The 22,823-nt window shown below is 44.6% G+C and overlaps 1 protein-coding gene across 1 annotated transcript; it reads right to left on the reverse strand.

Annotated features, from left to right (window-relative positions):
* Nucleotides 1-3,104: 3,104 nt before the first annotated feature.
* Nucleotides 3,105-6,267, reverse strand: LOC128068159 (zinc finger protein 596-like). The gene is made up of 4 exons (XM_052661251.1): nucleotides 6,256-6,267; nucleotides 6,009-6,135; nucleotides 5,175-5,267; nucleotides 3,105-3,898 (listed from the first exon to the last, which is right to left on the reverse strand). Exons 1-4 carry the CDS (start codon nucleotides 6,265-6,267, stop codon nucleotides 3,105-3,107), a joined length of 1,026 nt encoding a protein of 341 aa, XP_052517211.1.
* Between the last annotated feature and the right edge of the window lie 16,556 nt (nucleotides 6,268-22,823).

The following is a 22,823-nucleotide window of genomic DNA, read 5'->3' on the forward strand; positions in this document are numbered from 1 at the left end:
TACAAAAGCTCTACAGTAGAAAATGCCCCAGCTGAAGAACTTATGTTTTGAAGGGAAAAAATTGAGGGGCGTGACCCAGGTGACCCTCTAAATCAAGTGAAGCTGCAAAACATAATTATTTTTTCATTTACCAAAATAAAACTGCAGAGTCAGACATCTTTGATTCTTCCTTGCGGTTTGGATGCAGTTCTTAAAAAAAAAATGCTCTATTTCATTGAAGGTAATGCATTTGGCTTCCCTGATGGCTCAGTGGTAAAGAATATGCTTGCAGTGCAGGAGACGCAGGAGACTCTGATTCAGTCCCAGGTGTGGAAGATCCCTTGGAGAAGGAAATGGCAACCCACTCCAGTATTCTTGCCTGAAAATCCCCAAGGACAGAGGAGCCTGGTGGGGTACAGTCCAGGAGGGTGCAAACAGTTGGACATGACTTAGCAACTGAACAGCAGTGTGTATTTATCCCAAGAGGCTTCCCTCCTAGTTTTCCACTCACTTTTCAATGCATTTCTGGATTTCTCATCAGAATTCTGATCTTCTAGGTCTATTCCCATTTCAGAGTCCCAGTTCTGTGATACAGATGTTCAAACCCCTTGTAAACCTTTGGCAATGCTCAGCTGGTAAAAAATCGCCTGCAATGTGGGAGACCTGGGTTCAATCCCTGGGTTGGGAAAATGCCCTGGAGAAGGGAAAGGCTACCTACTCCAGTATTCTGGTCTGGAGAACTCCATAGACTCTTTGGTCCATAGGGTCACAAGAGTTGGATAGGACTAGGTGACCTTCATTTTCACTTTCACTTTCCCTCTATATCAATGCAAGGGAGCAGGTTTAAGATCTGGGTTGCCGTATGTTCGGCTTCATTTTCACCAAAACCGCCATGTTAAAAGGCCCACTCCCTTTGGCTGACTGCTACCTCCCCTTTTATTGGCTTCCATTCCCCAAAACCTCCTTTTCCTGGTTGTCCAAAAGGAAACATGTCCAAAAGGAGTATGTCATGATGTGTACACATTGGGAGCAGGACTCTCCTCCTCTAGAAAAGAGATAGAAAATTGAAGTCACTTACAGAATCTGGAATTGGGAGGAAAGGAATCATTGTGGTATTCCATACTTTCCTCAGTGTTTCAAGTTTTGGAAAAAAAGAATGTTTCCCCGAATTCCTAAGTATTATTGGAGGCATAAATATGTATCCTACTTTCATATGTTAAAAAAGAATCCAATGATTAAAGTTTTGGAGGAGGGTCTTACTCCTGGGCCAGCAGCAGTTTGAACAGGAGCTACAGTGAATGTCTTGGGCCCTGAAGCTATGGGAGGGTTTTTGTGAGGAAGAGGATATGGATGTGTGTCAAAGGATAACTTTCCAAGTCCTTCAGACAGAGTGGGGAGATCTGCTTTGTGACAGCATTTTTTGAGGGAGGAAAAGTACATTGTGCTAATTATTTTAAAAACCTGCTTGTGTGATGGCTGGTAGCTTTACACATTTTATATTCCCTCAGATTTACTCCATGAGCTTATCCTGTTTAGTGAGACAACTGTGTGCATAATTCAGGAATCAGCTGAGTAAGTTAGTATGATCATGGAAGGAACCCTCCATCCACTTGGCACAGTTCTGAGGCTTTGGTACAGAATAACAGAGATTTCTGAGGTCTGGGAGGGCAGAGACGTCTGTCTCTTGAGCCCCAGGTGGTTTCTCTCTGCAGACATAGGTTGAAGGGCCTCAAATAATGTAGGACCAGATGTCTCTGAGCCTCCCCCAGGACCTTGCCTGAGCAGGTCGTGACATTCTGGGAAACCTGGCCGGTGGAGCTGAAGATCAGAGCTGTGTCACCCCCAGGCCCTGAAGGGGTAGATGTGGGGGGGGTGGGGGGGTGGGTGTTAGAATGAATGGATCCGCGCTGTGAGGAAAGAGCAGTGCAGAAAGGGGGCTCAGCGAGTGGGGCTGAGCCTCTGCCCACTTTCCCAGAGTGCAGGCCTGCGCCCCTGTGGTAAGTCTCTTCAGTGATGGACGGCCGCCCACCAGATTCCTCCGTCCATGGGGACTCTTCAGGCAGGAATACTGGAGTGGGTTGTGATGCCCTCCTCCAGGGCATCTTCCAGACCCAGGTATCGAACCTGTGTCTCTTACATCTACCTGCATTGGCAGCCGGGTTCTTTACCACTAGTGCCGCCTGGGAAGCCATCCCTGTGTTTACAGGGGCCCAAAGAAACCAGACAGCAACACTAAGCTCCTTTAGCCACAGACTTTATTGTTTGAATATTTTCAACTATGACTTTTGGACAGATTTTAATTTTACAAAACCCTGCATTCCATGTTGCTGGGTCACTTCACTCTCCATGTGATACCACATTTTCGTGAAGAGGTATTTCCCTCAGTTACAAACTGCCTGACTCTGTTATAGGATTCTTTTAGGATTCCCCTTCCCACACAGTATCTTTTTTTCTTTTTCTGATATGAAATCTAGCTGTAGGTTCACTTTTGATTTTAGGACTGCTGCATCCTCAGTGTGAGAATTTAATGTTGACTGAGAAATGAAAGTGATCCCTGAAGTCGTCCCTTCTGTCACAACCCTGAGGGTGTGTTCTATAGACTGAGCATGTGTGAACTGGGAGGGTTGCTCTATGGAGAAAGAATTTCTCATACATTTCCATGAAATAACTTCTCTAGGATGAATTATTTAAAAGTATGCTTGGTGTTGCTCAACCTACTTTGGTATCTTTCAAGAGTCTTCATCTTTGTTCTTGTGTTTATTTTTTTCTCAGGGTTTCTCGTGCCCCTCAACTGAATGGTTGTCAACAGTTATTACAGTCTTAGTGGTTCTCTCTGTGGAGTTGGTTCACATTGATCAATAATTATTGAAGAAAAGAAGGGGTTGCTTATCCTCTGCTCATGTCCTCTAAGGTCTTTAGAGTTGGGGGCTGTTGCTGGAAACACCCATATTGTGTTTGTTGAGTGAGTTCTGTTAAGTTACACGAGGTCAGGCTAGTGACTAAAGGCTTAGTCACAGAGATAGCACACCTGTGGATCCACACCCACAGGCAGTGCCTGTCTGGACTGCACAGCACAGTGCCTGAAGGAACCTCCATATTGATTATGTCACCTCAGGTCAGAATGTCTACTGAGGGTGTGACTGATTTTCTCTCCTGTGCTGGGTTCCCTTGTGTCGTCTAACGGAAGAGGCACGAGTGAAGTGTCCTCCACAGAGCTGACATCCATAGGGCTTCTCTCCGCTGTGGGTTCTCTCATGTTCCCTCAGCTTAGCATATTTACCGAAGGCCTTCCTACACACACAGCATACGTATGGTTTCTCTCTAATGTGGATTCTTTTGTGCACATGAAGCCCCGAACTATGAGTAAAGGCCTTCCCACACTCAAGACATACATGTGGCTTCTCTCCAGTGTGGACTTTCTTATGCGAACTGAGGCCAGAGCTTTGAAGAAAGGCTTTGCCGCACTGATGACATTCATATGTCTTCTCTCCTGTGTGAGTTCTCTTTTGTTGTTTCAAGGAGGAATTTTGATTGAAGACTTTCCCACACAGATGACATTTGAATGGTTTCTCTCCAGTGTGAATCATGCTGTGTCTCCTGAGGCTGGCACATCTATTAAAGGCTTTTCCACACTGATGACATTCGTAGGGCTTCTCTCCTGTGTGAGTCTTCTCATGTACCTTCAGGGAGAATCTTTGATTGAAGACTTTCTCACACAGTTGACATTTGAATGGTTTCTCTCCAGTGTGAATCATCTTATGTCTGCTAAGGCTAGAGCATCTATTAAAAACTTTCCCACACAGAGCACATTCACATGATTTACGTTTAGTGTGAATGCGACCCTGTCCGTTGAGGGATGACCCTTGACTAAGTGATTTGCCATGCTGTTTGCTGACATTATGTTTGCTTCTGAAGGGAACTACTGGATATTGAAGTGAAGATGTAGGTGTAACTTCATCTCTCAAATCAGCGCGTCCAGCAGGATCCCTTTGTGGGTGAGAAACCTGCTTTGAGGGGAGGAGATATGAGGCTGTTACTGGTTTGCCCATGTCCAGGTAGACACTCATTGTCTATATATTCGCCCTAGAGCATCAGCAGATAATAGTCTCCTGTTAAAGTGTCTCCAGGGTTGGTTGCAAACACATGTTGTGTTACTCCCCTGCAGGCACAAACATTCTTTTATAGTTTCCTGACCACAGATATCAGATTAATTTTGAAGATTTCATTGTGTTTTAAAGACTATAAGATGAGCAATGGTTCTGCAACGTTTTTTTCTTATATTATGGTTTTGAGCTCATACTATCTTATTAAGTAGCTTCATATATCTAAAAATTTGCCTAGAAAAAGCTCAATTTCAACTTACATACAGGAAACTGTGCTCAGTTACCAACTTATCTCATCACTAGGTCATTCAGCTGATGCCTGGACTTCTCACCCATGAAACTTACCATTATCCTGGTTGGGGATGTGTGCTTCCAGTAGACACTTTGCATTAATATCATTTCTTGTTGTCTAAAGAGACTTTCACTGCCTACAGAAATGGAAAAAATATATAGATTTTAGAATGGCATTAGAGAAATGAAAACATAGATAAATACCAAGGTCCATGTGCCTGTGTTTCAAAAATTGGTACTTAGATGGAGAAACTGTATAACAAAGAAATACTGAGGTAGTAGAAATACTTTAAAGGTAATTGTCTAGGATTTTCCCTGGTGGTGCAGTGGTTAAGATTTCACCTTCCAGTACAGGGAATCCCTGATAGGGGAGCTGAGATCCCACATGTCCTGTGACTGAAAAACCATAATACTGGAGAAATATACTAACAAATGCAATAAAGACTTTAAAATGGTCCATATTAAACATATATATATATTTTTAGAGTCGTTGTCTATTAGAAGAAAACCAGGATTAAATATAGAAATGTTATGTGGTGAAGAGACACTGGGTCAACAAATGATGGAAAAAACATTAAATGGGAGGATCAGGACAAGAATCACTATATAGAAGTTTTAATTCAGAAAGTCCAAAGCACTTTTTCCCTGAAAGAAGAGGAAGTGGCTGGAAGGAAGCGATATGAATTGCGGTGATAGATGTATAGGATGATAAGAATCTGAGGAATATGCCCAATGTCCTCACTTCCATTTTAGGATATGTCCCTCACTTCACTTCCATTTGGTATCTCCAAGGATGCTCACCTGGACTCTGACCTTGGAGGCCTGCTGCTTCCGGCCACAACTCTTTCCCTTGTTCCAGTTGGAAAATCATATCTGATTTGCTGATCTGATAGCCTGTTTGAGTTAAAAAAAAAAAAAGCTATGGATGTTGAGTCCAGGCTAATTACTCTTTGCTGTGCTCAAAACAGGTAAGGTACTGAGGAAAATAAAGAGATAATTGAAGGTCAGTGCAGGCAGCAACATCTTTACCAGACAGAACAGTGAAGGTCCTTGAGCAGACCAGGAAGAAACCCAGAGCAGCAGCAAGAACAGTGAGGCTGTCTAAGGGCTGATGCCCCTGCACCAGTTCAGAGAGAGGCCACCGAATCTTTTCCAAATGGGAAAGATGAAGAGACTCTACAGTGGGCTGAATATTTCTGTCAAACAGGATCCAGTAGTGATTCACCTTACAGGAAGAATCAAAATTATGTCATATACAGACATATGAATATGACATATACATGTACTCTGGTCTCAAGCCTTCATGCAGTGACAGGAACAAAAGAATTATTTTTAAAAATATTTCATCCTTTATCCTATTATTTATGTATTATAATATCCATTGAATCCTCAGCTCTGTTCTGAATGTTGAGACTGAGTAGCAACAAATATATGAAACCTGGCCAAGATACCCCTTCCATGTGGTAATAAAAAGTACCTAGAAAGGAACATGTTCCTTTTATGTAGTTAGGAGGACTAGCAGAGAATCAGGGAGCAGCTGGAGTGGGACCCAGGGAAGCTGTTCGAAATGCTCGTTCAGTGAGTGAATGAACAGAATGGACACAGGCGCAGGCACATCCCTGTTGACAGACTCACCTACAGAGACCAGGTGGGTGACCGTCTCCAGCATCACATTTCTGAACAGGTTTTTCTGGGACTTGTCTAGCAGGCTCCACTCTTCCTGGGTGAAGTCGACGGCTACATCTTCAAATGTCACCGATTCCTAAAGCATCAGGGATGTTCTGGTTTAGACAGAGCAGCCCTCCCGCTGGCCAGAGTGGGCGGCTGAGCTGAGGAAGCATGGGGACTGGGGGCAGCGTCAGGAGGAAGCACCCCTACTCACCGGGGGCTCCATGCTCAACAGCTCAGTCCCCGGGAGCCTTTCTCGGGATCTCACTCAGCCGATCAGGCACTAGGCAGGCCAACCTGAGGATGGAGAAGCCACGAGAACCCAGTCCTGTGCTTCCAGACCCACCTGAATTCAAGCCCCCAACCTTGACCTGGGTGTAGCCTCAGCCCAGCACTCGGGAACTGGTGGTGCGTCCAGGGCATACTATGCAGCTTCTCCCCCAGACCCCGTGTGAAGAGCTAGAGCTGCACTTGCTAACGCGGAAAGTCAGAGTCTGCAAATAAGGACGTGCTAGGCGCTGACTTTGTTCATCAGCCCGTGGCACCCAGAGTCGCTCAGCGTCCTCCCTCATTCCCGCCCTCGGCGACCCTGACTCTCGCCAGAGTGGACGGTGGTTACTGCTGTAGGGAAACGCTCTGGAGGCCCCCAGATCATCCCCTGCCTTGTGCGCCCGCAGTGCTTCTCCAACAGCCCTGGCAGTCCTCCGGAAACACACTGCCTTCCGGCTCTCCCTCAGCCCTGAGGTTAGTTCTGTTCCCCATGGATGTGGATATCAATTACCCTAGGATGGTTTTTCCTGTGGTCATGTATGGATGTGAGAGTTGGACTGTGAAGAAAGCTGAGCGCCGAAGAATTGATGCTTTTGAACTGTGGTGTTGGAGAAGACTCTTGAAAGTCCCTTGGACTGCAAGGAGATCCAACCAGTCCATTCTAGAGGAGATCAGCCCTGATATTTCTTTGGAAGGAATGATGCTAAAGCTGAAACTCCAGTACTTTGGCCACCTCATGAGAAGAGTTGACTCATTGGAAAAGACTGATGTTGGGAGGGATTTGGGGCAGGAGGAGAAGGGGACGACAGAGGATGAGATGGCTGGATGGCATCACTGACTCGATGGACGTGAGCCTGAGTGAACTCCGAGAGCTGGTGATGGACAGGCAGGCCTGGCGTGCTGCGATTCGTGGGGTCGCAAAGAGTCGGACACGACTGAGCGACTGAACTAAACTGAACTGAGGACCTCTTTTAGGATGGAGTTAAATGGAGGATTTTTCCATTTGGAGGGACCATAGCACCCACCCTGCCAGCCTCATCCTTAATATCCCCCGCACCACAAAGTAGCAGGAGTCCAGGAGTCACAGTGTTACTGTCCTAGACTATCTCAATCCTCCTGGTCAAGGATGGTCAGAAATATGGAGATTTAGAAGGAAATTGTTTAGCAATTTACAATGGACACCCAGAGGTTCCAAAATCTTTAATATCTGACAGGGTTCCACTAGAGGAAGGAGCAGCTGTCATTAATTTTGCTCAGTCTGTGTCTTGTGATCAAATACCTTTAGCCTAACAAAGATCAATAGGTTTTACCTGTAATATGACTTCTAACAACAATACTGAAGAAACTCCTGTTATTTCTCCGTATTTATCGCTTAGTTTGGGGGGAACATCTCCATATTTCCAAAGCCAATCCCCTCACCACATCCCCTCTGTCTTGAAACAGAAGTCTCCCTGGAGATATTTGCTCTCAGTCTTCTGTTCTCGGGTCCTCCCTTCAAAACCAAAGTGAAAGCCTAGGTGTCATTTCCTATCAGAAATGAATTCCTGGATCCCAGCCTCTGCTCACTGTGGAGAGGAATCTAGTGTCCAGGACAAAGCACAGATCCCAAAATCCACTCAAGAAAAAGTGATTGGATTAGTGATTAGATTATACAGAGCACCTGGGGAAACCCAAGCTGGGAGGGACTGTCTAGGAAAACCAATCCAGACTTGACCGTGGATTGCCTTTGGTTTAGATTCTACTTCAGACAATTTCCAAAGTGAAGTGAAGTGTTCTTTTTCACTCTTAGAATATTTCTTCTGCTGATAATAGGAATAGGTAAATTACTATGATATCCAGGGAAACCCCAGGCATATGTAACAGGCTGCTTACAATAGAAAGAAGATGGAACCTAGGCAACTTTGGCTATGTCCAGCTTAGATGTCATAAGAATCAAAGGAGGTTAATATATATTCATTTTTTGGAAGAATTAAAATAAGTATTTCAAGTGATTTATTCCACCTTGAGATAATTATTTCAACATAAAAATAGATCTCAAGACACATAAGAAATAAAGTGAGGAAAATCACCTGATGAAATCCATTAAAGGAAATTAATTCAGAGAAGCAGAAAATGAAATACTTAGAAGATAATTATCTAAATATTTAGAAACAAATATTTAAAAACATCAGATGTAGATCAATGACCAATAACACTTCTCAAGACGAAGGACATACTCTGTATCTGCATTGTGTGATACAGAAAGTGTCACCCACGTGGGATGAAGTCTGGCTGGCAGTACCAATAGCTGAAATTTAGCTATTTAATTGGATTAATGTAAATGTTCAAGCCACATGGTAGTGTGTTTGAAAGCACAAGATTAGGATCTTAGGTTAGGTGAATAAATAGATTCAAGACAGAAATGTTGGAGCTCAAAAAAGGGATGTGAACAGTCAAAGGTTGGAATGACAGTGGCAGAGAAAATGTAGACACAGTATGATTCAGAGACCATGACGTGTCTGGAGACAGGTAAGACATAACATTAAAGGAAGGAAGCACACTCCTATCTCACAGTTTGGAGCACTCACCAAAATCCTAAATTGGAGGAGTGGGTCTAGCCAAGTGGATTCTAAGGATTCCATAGCAAGCAGCTTGTTCCTCTTCCTCCAACCTCCTAAACAGTCCAGCTTCTTCTCTGAACAAATGCCTCCCTCCCTCTGTCTGTTTGAGGTCCTTTTAAACCTGAATAGCAGTTTATAACCCAACCTGATCCACCCTATCAAGATCCTGAGCTTAATAGGGTTTCAGTCTGTGAGCCACGCCCCGTCCGGTTTGAAAGTCTGGATTTTCCAGATTAATTGAAATTGTAACCCACACCCAGTGTTGGAGAGCAAAGATGTAATGACATTGTCCAGGGACAGTGAGAAGATCCATCATTCTCTTCTTCATTCATAAATACTTTTGAGTTCATTCTCTGTACTGTCTTCAAATAACAAGGCATCAGACACACTGGGATTCTGTGGAAATGAAGCTGGGGTTCCCTGGGAGAAATTTGGAATTAAAAATAAAATACAAGATGAAGAACTATGAACATTTGAAATATAAATAATGAGGCGACAACATAGAATCTATTGCTGGGCTGCAGAGTACTGATGACACAGTACCTTCAAGAACATGTTAAGACTCTATTAAGGCAAAACCAATACAATATCATAAAGTAATTAGCTTCCAATTACAATAAATAAATTTATATTAAAAAAAAAACAGTACTGGAATGGGAAAGCAGGAGCGATGTCAAAAGATACCCTCCATCTTTAATGCTCCCTTGATGGAAATGACAGCCTTATTTGTTTTGTTAACCAGTGCATAATTAAAAGTCAATATTCAAGATCATAATAAAAATCTGTATAACTACTCATGTTGTGAGACTGAGGCTTGGAAGGAAAATCCATTAAAACACAGCCATGTGTAATTTACAAGAAATCAGTAATAAAATGTTTGCTCTCAAAAAAAAAAAAATCTATTAACTGTGTAAAGAAAATGGGAAGACAACTTAATACTTTGCTTCTTGGTTAGTAGGAAAATCCATACAAGTGTTCCTACATGTTAAACTATTGTAAGTAATTTTATTTCCATGTTATGCACATGTTATGTTATTTAAACATTTGAGTGGAAAGCTTATGGATGTGGAGATGGCTCTTTTAGCTTAAAATTCCTGGTTGCCAAGTGGAAAAAATTTAACCAAGGGACACAGTATTTCACTGTATCCGAGGACATTTTTTTTATACCTCATACAATGCCTGGTGATCCTGTTATTTTGTGCATTTCAATTCCATCTCCCATATTCATTAAAGAATATTTCACCTGAAACTAGTATATTAAGGTAAATCCACTATACTTCAATTTTTAAAAAGAATATTTTAAACTTATGCCATAACCATTCAGTCTCCATGGACTCATCCTTTTCCTTTACATTCATCAGATTATGTACAGACTGTTTCCAAAATGAAATAGATAATTTTGAGTGTGGACTCTTTCCACCACAAGATTTAAAGAACTCTTGTAGGGTCGTGTATTAACTATGCCATCTCCCCAATGTAATGAAAGGAACTGCCTTTCATCTAAGCTTGGGAATTTATTTCTACACTTGTTTTCTTTCCTATTTTCTCCTGGCACATTAGAATGTATGTTTTGACTCAAAACGTATACACTTTATTTTATTTTCATTTAATTTTTAAAGTATAGTTGATGAACAACATATTTGTTTCAGATATACAACTTAGTGATACAGTGTTTTTTATAGATTATACTCCTCTTGAAATTATTATAAAATATTGTATGTATTCCCTGTGTTTACCACATATCCTTGTAGTGTATTTATTTTACATATGGCAGGTTGTATCACTTGATCCTTAACCCCTAACTTGCCCCTCCTACGCACCCCCCCAAAGGTAACCACTAGTTTGTATTGTATACCTGTGAATCTGTTTCTGTTCTGTTCTTCTTCTTTTTTTTTGATTAACATATATGTCATAGCATATAGTATTTGTCTTTCTCTGACTTATTTCACTAAGCACGGTATGCCTAGGCTCATCCCTATTGTTTCTAATGGCAAATTTCATTCTTTTCTTTTTTGCTAAGTAGTATTCCATTCTAATATATACCACATCGTCTTTATCCATTCATCTGTGGATGGACACTAAGGTTGCGTCCCTGTCTTGTCTCTTATAAGTAATAATTCTGTGGATATGGGAAGTGCACTGTATCTTTTGGCATTCTTTCCTTTTCTTCAGATAGGTACCCTGGAGTGGAATCGCCTTTGTTCCTTGAGGGTTTTGACAGATGATTTTTCTTCTGAAAATATTATGTTGTTTAATATTTTCTGTCAAGTACGTATAATGAGCTTTGTGTTGCCGCCCAAGTTCATATGTTGAAGCGGGAACACTCAGTGCATCAGAAGGTGACTTTACCTGGTGAGCCTGCAATGAGAGCCAGGATTAGATTAAAGTGATGGCCTTCTGGTGGGGCCCTAATCCAATGTCATCTGTGCCCTTAGAAGCAGGAGAAGACACCAGGGGTCTGAGCGAGAGGAAAGGCCCTGTGAGGACACAGTGAGCTGATTCCTGTTAGCTGTACATGGACACAGGCCTCGGGGACAAAGAAATCCATCTGTGCCTTGATCTGGGAAATTCTGGATCCTAATGGAAACTAATGGGAAACTCCAGACTAGGGTAGGAGGGAATGTGCTATTTCACACTAAAGACTTCAGAACACATTTTCCGTGTCTTTTGTCCATTCCCTCAGGAGGCAGAGACTTAACATAGAGCTCTGCTCGGGGATTTCATAAGACCAGAATGTGGTCAGTGAGGATGAAGGGCTTAGGAATTCTGTGAAAAGAACTTCAGGATGCTGTGTGCATCTAACGTCTATATAATGTCAACCTATGTACATTCTTTCTCATTCTTCATTTGTCATGAGTTCTATTTCACACATCTTGAAATGATGTATAAATTCAAAGAAGTTTTTAAAAACATAAATCTTATCTCACACTTTTTCAATTTTTCAAAATATATTGTCATTACACATTTTTTGTTATCTTTCTTCCCTAGGCTATTTAAATGATTATTTTTGTTTTGAAAGTAGGAAACTGTTGGACCCCTCTTTGCTTATTCTAAATATTTTGGGTCAAGTGTGGCTAAAGAGCTGTGTGCCATCACCTGGGCAGATGGAGGACCACCATCTTCTCACAGCTGACAGCACGTGTTCTGATGGAGCCCAGATCTGTGCCATCTCACTAAAATCGTCCTGTGTCCTGAACCCCTGCCCCCTGGAGGCGCAGGCCCAAGAATATCAGCCCATCCCTAATAATTCCAATCTCATCTGGCTTCTGTGACAGACTCCTCTCTACTCCTGTGATGCTCAGAGGATTCCATAAAATAGAGCATTCTCAGGCCCATTCAGAGCCTTTGAAATGACAAAGTTGAAGATCAGATGATGTTTTCTTTTGTGAGAATCTAAGAATGTAATGAGGAGGATTTAGATCCTGAGACAAGGGAGTAAAAGGAATAGGCTGTGACCCAGGTCACAGAGAAAGACAGTCTCAGAAGTTTTGGGAAGTCTGGGCCCAGCCCCAGTGTGCCAGCTGTCTCCCTGACAGTTTCATCCCCTTGTGCCTTCAGCCAGCAGCTCCCTGCCCTTGAGATGCAGGGCTCTGCAGAATGAGGAGATTCCCCCAACCGCTGCTCTGTAGGAAGGAAGGAGCACAGTTTGCTCTTCCAAGGAAGTCCTCTCCACGTGGCTCAGTGGCTGTTCTTGGACGTACTCAGGTCTTTTCCTGCTGGAGAAGAGAGGCAGCCGGTGAGGTGGGTGATCTCTGCCCAGCACCTCCAGTGCTTCTCAAACCCTGCTGCTCGTTTGATGACCTCAGAGCAGCGGCAAGCCCAGTGCCCAGGCCTCAGAACAGACAATGAGCTCTACCTGAAAGGAGGATTTGGGCGTATGTACTCATTTCAACTCACCAACTGAGTCCAGTGTGGCCAGAGTGAGAATAAACCAGTACAAATGCTTATCATATTCTCTACGCACGAGACTCACACGGTGCATTGTCAATGTGCACGTGTGGGGGTCTGGGAGGGCCTGATTCTGTATTTTTAATAAGGTCCCCTGAAGCTCCTCTTTCCCTCAATTACAAAATCTATCTTGAGTAAAAATAATATTCAGATCCTCTTTAAGACTTAGAGATAAAAACCACATAAAACATGTCTTATATGGTAGAACTTTATTAAAATTGAAAGAAAATGTTTATTCTATGGTAAATTTTATAAAATTTTTGAGAGATATTATATCAATCCTAGCAAAATCATCATTAAAAAGGAAGGCAGGAACTTGCAAATTTGATTTAGGGCACAGGAAGGCCCTGCTAGGGCTGGGTTCAGGGCCTGCCAGCCACAAAATGCTCTTTCTATATCTCTTGATATGATTGTATAGTTTTTCTTATTTATTCTATAAATACAGAAAAAATTTAAATAAAGCTTTATAGTAACACCCCTGATGGCTCAGAGGGTAAAGAATCTTCCTGCTACAGGGACTCAGGGTTGATACCCCGGTCAGGAAGATCCCCTGGAGGAGGGCATGGCAACCCACTCCAGTATTCTTCCCTGGAGAATCCCCATGGACAGTGGAGCGTGGCGGGCTACAGTCCATGGGGTTGCAAAGAGTCAGATATGACTGAGCAACTCACACTAATAAAACGTAATAAACACAGGGAAGGTCCCCCACCATGATTTACAGTGAAAGACTCCAGAGAGTCCATGAGTCTCATCTCAGGACAAGGCACTGCTGACCTTCTGCAGAGCAGAGTCAGGCCCTTTAGGCAGGTTCCAAATGTTCAGATACAGATACTACCATCACTTCCTGTCTACACAATGGTTACAAGTCACTCCTAGAGTTTGCTCAATTGCTTATAATCGTTTTAGGTTGACAATTGCCGTCCGGTTGGATAAGCGCCATGGGACAGACTGGGGTTCCATGAGGAGAGAGGGCAGTGCGTGCAGCTGGGTGTCCCCAGGGAGGTCCGGTCCCACTGCTGTCTCGCCCACCAGGGTGGGGAGTCCGGCTTCACCGGGAACAGCCGCTCCCTCTAACACCCAGCCCGCCCCCCAGAGTCACAGTCAAGTCAGGGCACCGGGCGCTGGAGGACGAGTCTCAGTTGCCACTGGTGTCTGCGTCCCAGTCACTCTCTTCGGAGGAAGAAGACACCAGGAGGTCATCGTAGAGGACGCTCCGGGGCCCGGGGACAGCGAGTCCCTCGGGGGCCTGGTCGACAGACGGGCTCTGAGCAGGAGGGGCTGGCCGCTCCGCAGGCTGCGGAGACGGGGGCGCCGTGTAGCAGCAGCTCCAGCAGCCTTCGGCATCTCTCAGGAAGCGCATCCTGAGAGGCTGGGCCCGAACGCGGATGATGATGGGCGGCGGGTGAGCTGCGGAGACCCCGCGCATGCTCCTGGAGGGAGATCTGTCCGCGGGAGGCTGGAGGTCAAAGCGTTGCCCCTGGGCAGGTGTCTCCCTGGATGCACGGAAGGCCATTCTCGGTCCACATCCAGCTGTGCTGGGTGGAGGAGGGAGATTCAGGAAGGCCCCCAGATCTGCTGTAGGAGTGCTCTGCTGCGGGGTCTGGACGGGGCTGAGTCTAGGTTTCTTTGGGGGGTTCACACATGTCAGAGTGGGGTCGGTGGGGCTCTGAGCCCATCTCTTGCCTGGAGCTTCGATGCGGCCCTTGGAAGCCTGGACCAAATTCTTGCCGATGAGAGGCACTGCGGGGAGGCTGGATTTCACATCATCTTTCCTGGTGGGTACCTTCTTGGGTGATCTGGATCCTGGACGGATTTCCTCTTGGATGTGTGGATAAGCAGGGGCATGTTTGGGTGCTGTAAGAGAAGAGCACACAGAGAGGCCAGGTGTGAGAATCTCCTCTCCGTCCAATAAAACACCTCACAGGAATTAATTTTATATGATAAGATAGTCAACATCAGGTTTGCTTATAAAAAAAGAAAATTACAGTATGACCTTGATACATTTATGGATCAAATAGGTAAATGGAAATGTTATAAAAATATCTCTCATTAAGTAAGGGGAAGCAAGCTTTTGGTATACCCTCTTCTTAGGACTGTATACAGCTTGGTGTTTTGCAGGCACCTTGATGGCAAAATGAGTTTCCATGGTCATGGAAGATGAATCACAACTCACAGATTCCTGTTCTAACTTAAAGGATTCGACTATGGAAGCTACTGAATGCGGTCCACTGGAGAACGGAATGGCAAGCCACTTCAGTATTCTCGCCTTGAGAACCCCATGAACAGTATGAAAAGGCAAAATGATAGGATACTGAAAGGGGAACTCCCCAGGTCATTAGGTGCCCAATACGCTACTGGATATCAGTGGAGAAATAACTCCGGAAAGAATGAAGGGATGGAGCCAAATCAAAAACAATACCCAGCTGTGGATGTGACTGGTGATAGAAGCAAGGTCTGATGCTGTAAAGAGCAATATTGCATAGGAACCTGGAATGTCAGGTCCATGAATCAAGGCAAATTGGAAGTGGTCTAACAAGAAATGGCAAGAGAGAACATCGACATTCTAGGAATCAGCGAACTAGAATGGACTGGAATGGGTGAATTTAACTCAGATGACCATTATATCTATTACTGCAGGCAGGAATCCCTCAGAAGAAATGGAGTAGCCATCATGGTCAACAAAAGAGTCCGAGATGCAGTACTTGGATGCAATCTCAAAAACGACAGAATGATCTCTGTTCGTCTCCAAGGCAAACCGTTCATTGTCACGGTAATCCAAGCCTATGCCCCAACCAGTAACGCTGAAGAAACTGAAGTTGAACGGTTTTATGAAGACCTACAAGACCTTTTAGAACTAACACCCAAAAAAGATGTCCTTTTCATTATAGGGGACTGGAATGCAAAAGTAGGAAGTTAAGAAACACCTGGAGTAACAGGCAAATTTGGCCTTGGAATGTGGCATGAAGCAGGGCAAAGACTAATAGAGTTTTGCCAAGAAAATGCCCTGGTCATAGCAAACACCCTCTTCCAACAACACAAGAGAAGACTCTACACATGGACATCACCAGATGTTCAACACCGAAATCAGATTGCTTATATTCTTTGCAGCCAAAGATGGAGAAGCTCTATACAGTCAACAAAAACAAGACCGGGAGCTGACTGTGGCTCAGATCATGAACTCCGTATTACCAAATTCAGACTCAAATTGAAGAAAGTAGGGAAAACTGCTAGACCATTCAGGTATGACCTAAATCAAATCCCTTATGATTATACAGTGGAAGTGAGAAATAGATTTAAGGGCCTAGATCTGATAGATAGAGTGCCTGATGAACTATAGAATGAGGTTCGTGACATTGTACAGGAGACAGGGATCAAGACCATCCCCATGGAAAAGAAATGCAAAAAAGCAAAATGGCTGTCTGGGGAGGCCTTACAAATAGCTGTGAAAAAAAGAGAGGCAAAAAGCAAAGGAGAAAAGGAAAGATAAAAGTCTGAATGCAGAGTTCCAAAGAATATCAAGAAGAGATAAGAAAGCCTTCTTCAGCAATCAATGCAAAGAAATAGAGGAAAACAACAGAATGGGAAAGACTAGAGATCTCTTCAAGAAAATTAGAGATACCAAGGGAATATTTCATGCAAAGATGGGCTCAATAAAGGACAGAAATGGTATGGACATAACAGAAGCAGAAGATATTAAGAAGAGGTGGCAAGAATACACAGAAGAACTGTACAAAAAAGATCTTCACGACCCAGATAATCATGATGATGTGATCACTAATCTAGAGCCAGACATCCTGGAATGTGAAGTCAAGTGGGCCTTAGAAAGCATCACTACGAACAAAGCTAGTGGAGGTGATGGAATTCCAGTGGAGCTGTTTCAAATCTTGAAAGATGATGCTGTGAAAGTGCTGCACTCAATATGCCAGAAAATTTGGAAAACTCAGCAGGGGCCACAGGACTGCAAATGGTCAGTTTTCATTCCAATCCCAAAGAAAGGCAATGCCAAAGAATGCTCAAACTACTGCACAATTGCACTCATCTCACATGCTAGTAAAGTAATGCTCAAAATTCTCCAAGCCAGGCTTCAGCAATACATGAACCGCGAACTCCCTTATGTTCAAGCTGGTTTTAGAAAAGGCAGAGGAACCAGAGATCAAATTGCCAACATCCGCTGGATCATGGAAAAAGCAAGAGAGTTCCAGAAAAACATCTATTTCTGCTTTAGTGACTATGCCAAAGCCTTTGACTGTGTGGATCACAGTAAACTGTGGAAAATTCTGAAAGAGATGGGAATACCAGACCACCTGACCTGCCTCTTGAGAAATCTGTATGCAGGTCAGGAAGCAACAGTTAGAACGGGACAAGGAACAACAGACTGGTTACAAATAGGAAAAGGAGTATGCCAAGGCTGTATATTGTCACCCTGCTTATTTAACTTCTATGCAGAGTACATCATGAGAAATGCTGGACTGGAAGAAACACAAGCTGGAATCAAGATTGCCAGTAGAAATACCAATAACCTCAGATATGGAGATGACACCACCCTTTTGGCAGAAAGTGAAGAGGAACTAAAAAGTCTCTTGATGAAAGTGAGAGAGGAGAGTGAAAAAGTTGGCTTAAAGCTCAACATTCAGAAAATGAAGATCACGGTATCTGGTCCCATCACTTCATGGGAAATAGATGGGGAACAGTAGAAACAGTGTCAGACTTTATTTTTTTGGTCTCCAAAATCACTGCAGATGGTGACTGTCGCCATGAAATTAAAAGATGCTTACTCCTTGGAGGAAAAGTTATGAGCAACCTAGATAGCATATTCAAAAGCAGAGACATTACTTTGGAGACTAAGGTCCGTCTAGTCAAGGCTATAGTTTTTCCAGTGGTCATGTATGGATGTGAGAGTTGGGCTGTGAAGAAAGCTGAGTGCCGAAGAATTGATGCTTTTGAATTGTGGTGTTGGAGAAGACTCTTGAGAGTCCCTTGGACTGCAAGGAGATCCAACCAGTCCATTCTGAAGGAGATCAGCCCTGGGATTTCTTTGGAAGGAATGATGCTAAAGCTGAAGCTCCAGTACTTTGGCCACCTCATGTGAAGAGTTGACTCATTGGAAAAGACTCTGATGTTTGGAGGGATTGGGGGCAGGAGGACAAGGGGACGACAGAGGATGAGATGGCTGGATGGTATCACAGACTCGATGGACGTGAGTCTGAGTGAACTCCGGGAGATGGTGATGGACAGGGAGGCCTGGTGTGCTGCAATTCATGGGGTCACAAAGAGTCGGACACGACTGAGCGACTTAACTGAGCTGAACTGATGGAAGCTACTGATAAAATCACTTCCATGTCCCTGCCAGCTTCTCACCAGACATGTGAGTAAGAATGCAAAATCAAATGCACCGTGAAAAATGGCATCTGAAAACTAAATGCTGACATTGGTCAGGAAAGAACATGACCGGTTTCCTCCCAGAGACAGGACTGAGGCCAGTCGATTAAAGAGGGGGCCCAAGAGACTGACCCTCAGGCAGAGGCCGGGCTCCGGCTCCTCCTTCCAGCTCTGCGGCTGCCGAGCGCGGGGCCTCCTGGGAAACCGCTGCAGGAGCTTCCTCTGCTGCTCCTCTTTCCTGCAACACGAACACGTCAAGTGTCAGAACCCAGTGTCCTTGTCACCGATGGGCCCGACAGTGCTGTGGCCCAGCCCCTTTCCTCATTTGGGGGTGACACCGGACCTGAAGCCCTCTGCCTTTGTGCAGCACCCCCCCCCCCCCCCCGTGTCCTTCCCCGACTCCAGAGGCCCCTGCAGGGTCTCCCAGGAAGTCCTGTCTCTTCATCTCTATGGCCTCGGGGCCGGTCAGGTGCAAAGCGGTGTGTGTTCCCCACTCTCCTTAGTGACTTCAGGGCCTGGTGTGAGCCCCCGAGTGTGGCCCCTGAGCACGTGGCTCCTGTCTCTGTTTCCCCAGTTGCCCTGTCCTTTCTACAGATGGCTCAGCACAGTGTCGACAAGGAGAGGAACCGCCTCCAGATTTCAGCCCCGACCTTGGGTCCCACCTCCCCGCGGCTCACCTCTGTCTTTCCTCCTCCTCTCTCTCAGCCGCATTAGGGGTCCCTGGGGTCGGTGGGTCCTGCAGCTTCCACGCCAGGTTCTCCTTACCGAATCTGGACCCCAAGGGCAGGGGCACCAGCGCCCCTTGCCAGCGCTTCATGGGACACCTGAGGCTCCTTGCTGTGTGCCCAAAGGCTCCACAGTCCTTACACTTCACCTGTGGGTGGAAGAGAAGGTCAGTGAGTTAGCAGAAGCCACAGGCACGAGTCCAAAGGGAATGCAAGGATGGATGGAGAGGGTTGAATGCTGGTTCTGGAGAAAGGACGCGGTTCCTCACGTGCCGAGATATTTACAATATTGTGGTTCCCAAAGCCCTCGTCAGGAGCATCAGAGGAGGAGAGGCTGGCGGTGTAAGTTGAACAGTAAGAGCCCACTGAAAGATCTGGATGAAGCCAGGGCAGACATAACCCCAAGGAGCCCAGGTGGTTCCTCCCAGGCTCTGAGTGGCCCAAGCTGCTGGGGAGGGAGGTCGAGGCATCTATCTTTGTACGCAAATATACTAGTGAATTATGGACTCAGAATATTCCAGGTCTAAACTCTGTCTCCGCAGTCCATGCCACCTACAGATTCCCTGCGGGTCCAAGCCTCCACTCACCATAGAGTCTTTGTCCTGTGGCTGGGGAGCCGTCTGCATCCCAGGTCCCGGGTTTTGCTTCCTTACTTTCTGGTCTTGAAAGAGTCGGCCGGCTCTCAGACATCCATACTGACCAGCCATCTTTCCACACCATCTGGAGATTCTCCTCAATCTTAGTTTTGGGATTTCCTCTGTGAAAAGAAAGAAAAAACTGTCATACTGATGCAGAGACACAGAGACATCCCTGCCCTATCAACCCTAAATGGGGATCATGACATCGCAACAAGGTTTCTGACAATTTGACTTCTTCTGCCCAGATCTTTTTCTTCACAGAAAGTGAAGAAGAACGAAAGAGCCTCTTGATGAAAGTGGAAGAAGAGAGTGAAGAAGTTGGCTTAAAACTCAACTTTCAGAAAACTAAGATCATGGTAAATGCATAGGGAAACAGTGACAGACTTTATTTTTTGGGCTCCGAAATCACTGCAGATGGTGACTGCAGCCATGAAATGAAAAGACGCTTGTTCCTTGGAAGAAAAGCTATGACCAATCTAGACAGCATATTACAAAGCAGAGACATTCCTATGCTGACAAAGGTCCATCTAGTCAAGGCTATGGTTTTTCCAGTAGTCATATATGGATTTGAGATTTGAGTGTAAACAAAGGCGGATGGCGAAAGATTGATGCTTTTGAACTGTGGTGTTGGAGAATACTCTTGAGAGTCTCTTGGACTGCAAGGAGATCCAACCAGTCCATCCTAAAGGAGATCTGTCCTGAATATTCAATGGAAGGACTGATGCTGAAACTGAAACTCCAATACTTTGGTCACTGATGCAAAGAACTGACTCACTTGAAAAGACCCTGATGCTGGGATAGATTGAAGGTGGGAGGAGAAGGGGATGACAGAGGATGAGATGGTGGAATGGCATCACCGACTTGATGGACATGAGTTTGAGTAAGCTCCCGTAGTTGGTGACGGACAGGGATGCCTGGTGTGCTTCAGTCCGTGGCATCCCAAAGAGTCAGACATGACTGAACGACCGAACTGAAAAACTGCTCAGACATTTCTGTATTCTCCCCTGATTACTGACACACAGATTAGGACCCAGACTAACATGCATTTGGATTTGCATCCTCGGAAGACTAAGTTTAGAGACTTGGGTTACATGTATCACATTCTAGGAGATAAAAGATCTCCCTACATGTATACAAATATTTGTTCTAGGGGAAAGCTACACTTAATATTGAGGAATAGGCATTTGAAAATCAAAAATAAGTGTGATCAATTTTGAAAACTGGATTCTCCCATTTGACATCAGGGAAGACAATTTTCAAGTACAAATTGACTTCAAATTATCTTCCTCTCTACTAGATTAGGGGCTTCCCTGCTGGCTCAGAGGCTAAAGTGTCTGCCTGGAATGCAGGAGACCCGGGTTCAATCCCTGGGTCGGGAAGATCCCCTGGAGAAGGAAATGGCAACCCACTTCAGTACTCCTGCTTGGAAAATCCCATGGACGGAGGAGCCTGGTGGGCTACAGTCTATGGGGACGCAAAGAGTCGGACACGACTGAGCGGCTTCACTTCACTACTAGATTAGATGATTCACGGCTGACAGTCTGTTTTCTGGAACTTTTGTCCTCAACGTCTCATTTGTACCTAGCTAAGAATTGATGCTTTTGAACTGTGGTGTTGGAGAAGACTCTTGAGAGTCCCTTGGACTGCAAGGAGATCCAACCAGTCCCTTCTGAAGGAGATGGGATTTCTTTGGAAGGAATGATGCTAAAGCTGAAGCTCCAGTACTTTGGCTACCTCATGTGAAGAGTTGGCTCATTGGAAAAGACTCTGATGTTTGGAGGGATTGGGGGCAGGAGGAGAAAGGGACGACCGAGGATGAGATGGCTGGATGGCATCACGGACTCGATGGATGTGAGTCTGAGTGAACTCTGGGAGATGGTGATGGACAGGGAGGCCTGGCATGCTGGGATTCATGGGGTCACAAAGAGTCGGACATGACTGAGCGACTGAACTGAACTGAACTGAATGTGAAATACATGTTTCAACCAAGGGTGAACAAATAATGTTTTTGGCTTTCAATAGTATGCATATTCAGTGGAAATCTAATCAGCCATAAAAAAAAAAAAAAGAAAAAAGGTTGAGATCTTATTATTTTCCAGAACATGAAGAGACATTACTGTTATGATGCTAATGAATTAAGTCAGAGGCTGAAAGCAAACACAAAAGGACTTCAGTCCTGGGTAGAACAGTGAGAGCAAACAAAAAAGTAACAAATCAACACATCGATAAACAAACCAGAAGACAGAGGCAAACATACAGATACGCAGAACAGTTAGCGGACAATAGGGAGGAAGTTTCCAACATCCACTGGCAAGAGAGTTCCAGAAAAACATCCACTTCTGCTTTATTCACTATGCCAAAGCCTTTGACTGTGTGGATCACAACAAACCCTGGAATATTCTTAAAGAGATGGGAATAGCAGACCACCTGTCCTGCCTCTTGAGAAATCTATATGCAGGTCAGGAAGCAACAGTTAGAACCAGACATGGAACAACAGACTGGTTCCAAATAGGAAGAGGAGTACGTCAAGGCTGTCTATTGTCACCCTGCTTATTTAACTTATATGCAGAGTACATCATGAGAAACGCTGGGCTGGATGAAGCACAAGCTGGAATCAAGATTGCCGGGAGAAATATCAATAACCTCAGATATGTAGATGACTCCACCCTTATGGCAGAAAGTGAAGAAATAAAGAGCCTTTTGATGAAAGTGAAAGAGGAGAGTGAAAAAGTTGGCTTAAAACTCAACATCCAGAAAACTAAGATCCTGGCATCTGGTCCCATCACTTCATGGCAAATAGATGGGGAAATAGTGAAAACAGTGGCAGACTTTATTTTCTTGGGCTCCAAACTCTCTGCAGATGATGGGTGCGGCCATGAAATTAAAAGCCTCTTGCTCCTTGGAAGAAAAGCTATGACCAACCTAGACAGCATATTAAAAAGCAGAGACATTACTTTGCCAACAAAGGTCCATCTAGTCAAAGCTATAGTTTTTCCAGTAGTCATGTATGGATATGAGAGTTGGACTATAAAGAAAACTGAGTGCTGAAGAATTGATGCTTTTGAACTGTGGTGCTGGAGAAAACTCTTGAGAATCCCTTGGACTGCAAGGAGATCCAACCAGTCCATCCTAAAGGAGATCATACCTGAGTATTCAATGGAAGGACTGATGTTGAAGCTGAAACTCCAATACTTTGGGCACTGATGCAAAGAACTGACTCAC

This window comes from Budorcas taxicolor, chromosome 24 (genome assembly GCF_023091745.1).
Source record: "Budorcas taxicolor isolate Tak-1 chromosome 24, Takin1.1, whole genome shotgun sequence".
NCBI classification, from domain to species: domain Eukaryota; kingdom Metazoa; phylum Chordata; class Mammalia; order Artiodactyla; family Bovidae; genus Budorcas; species Budorcas taxicolor.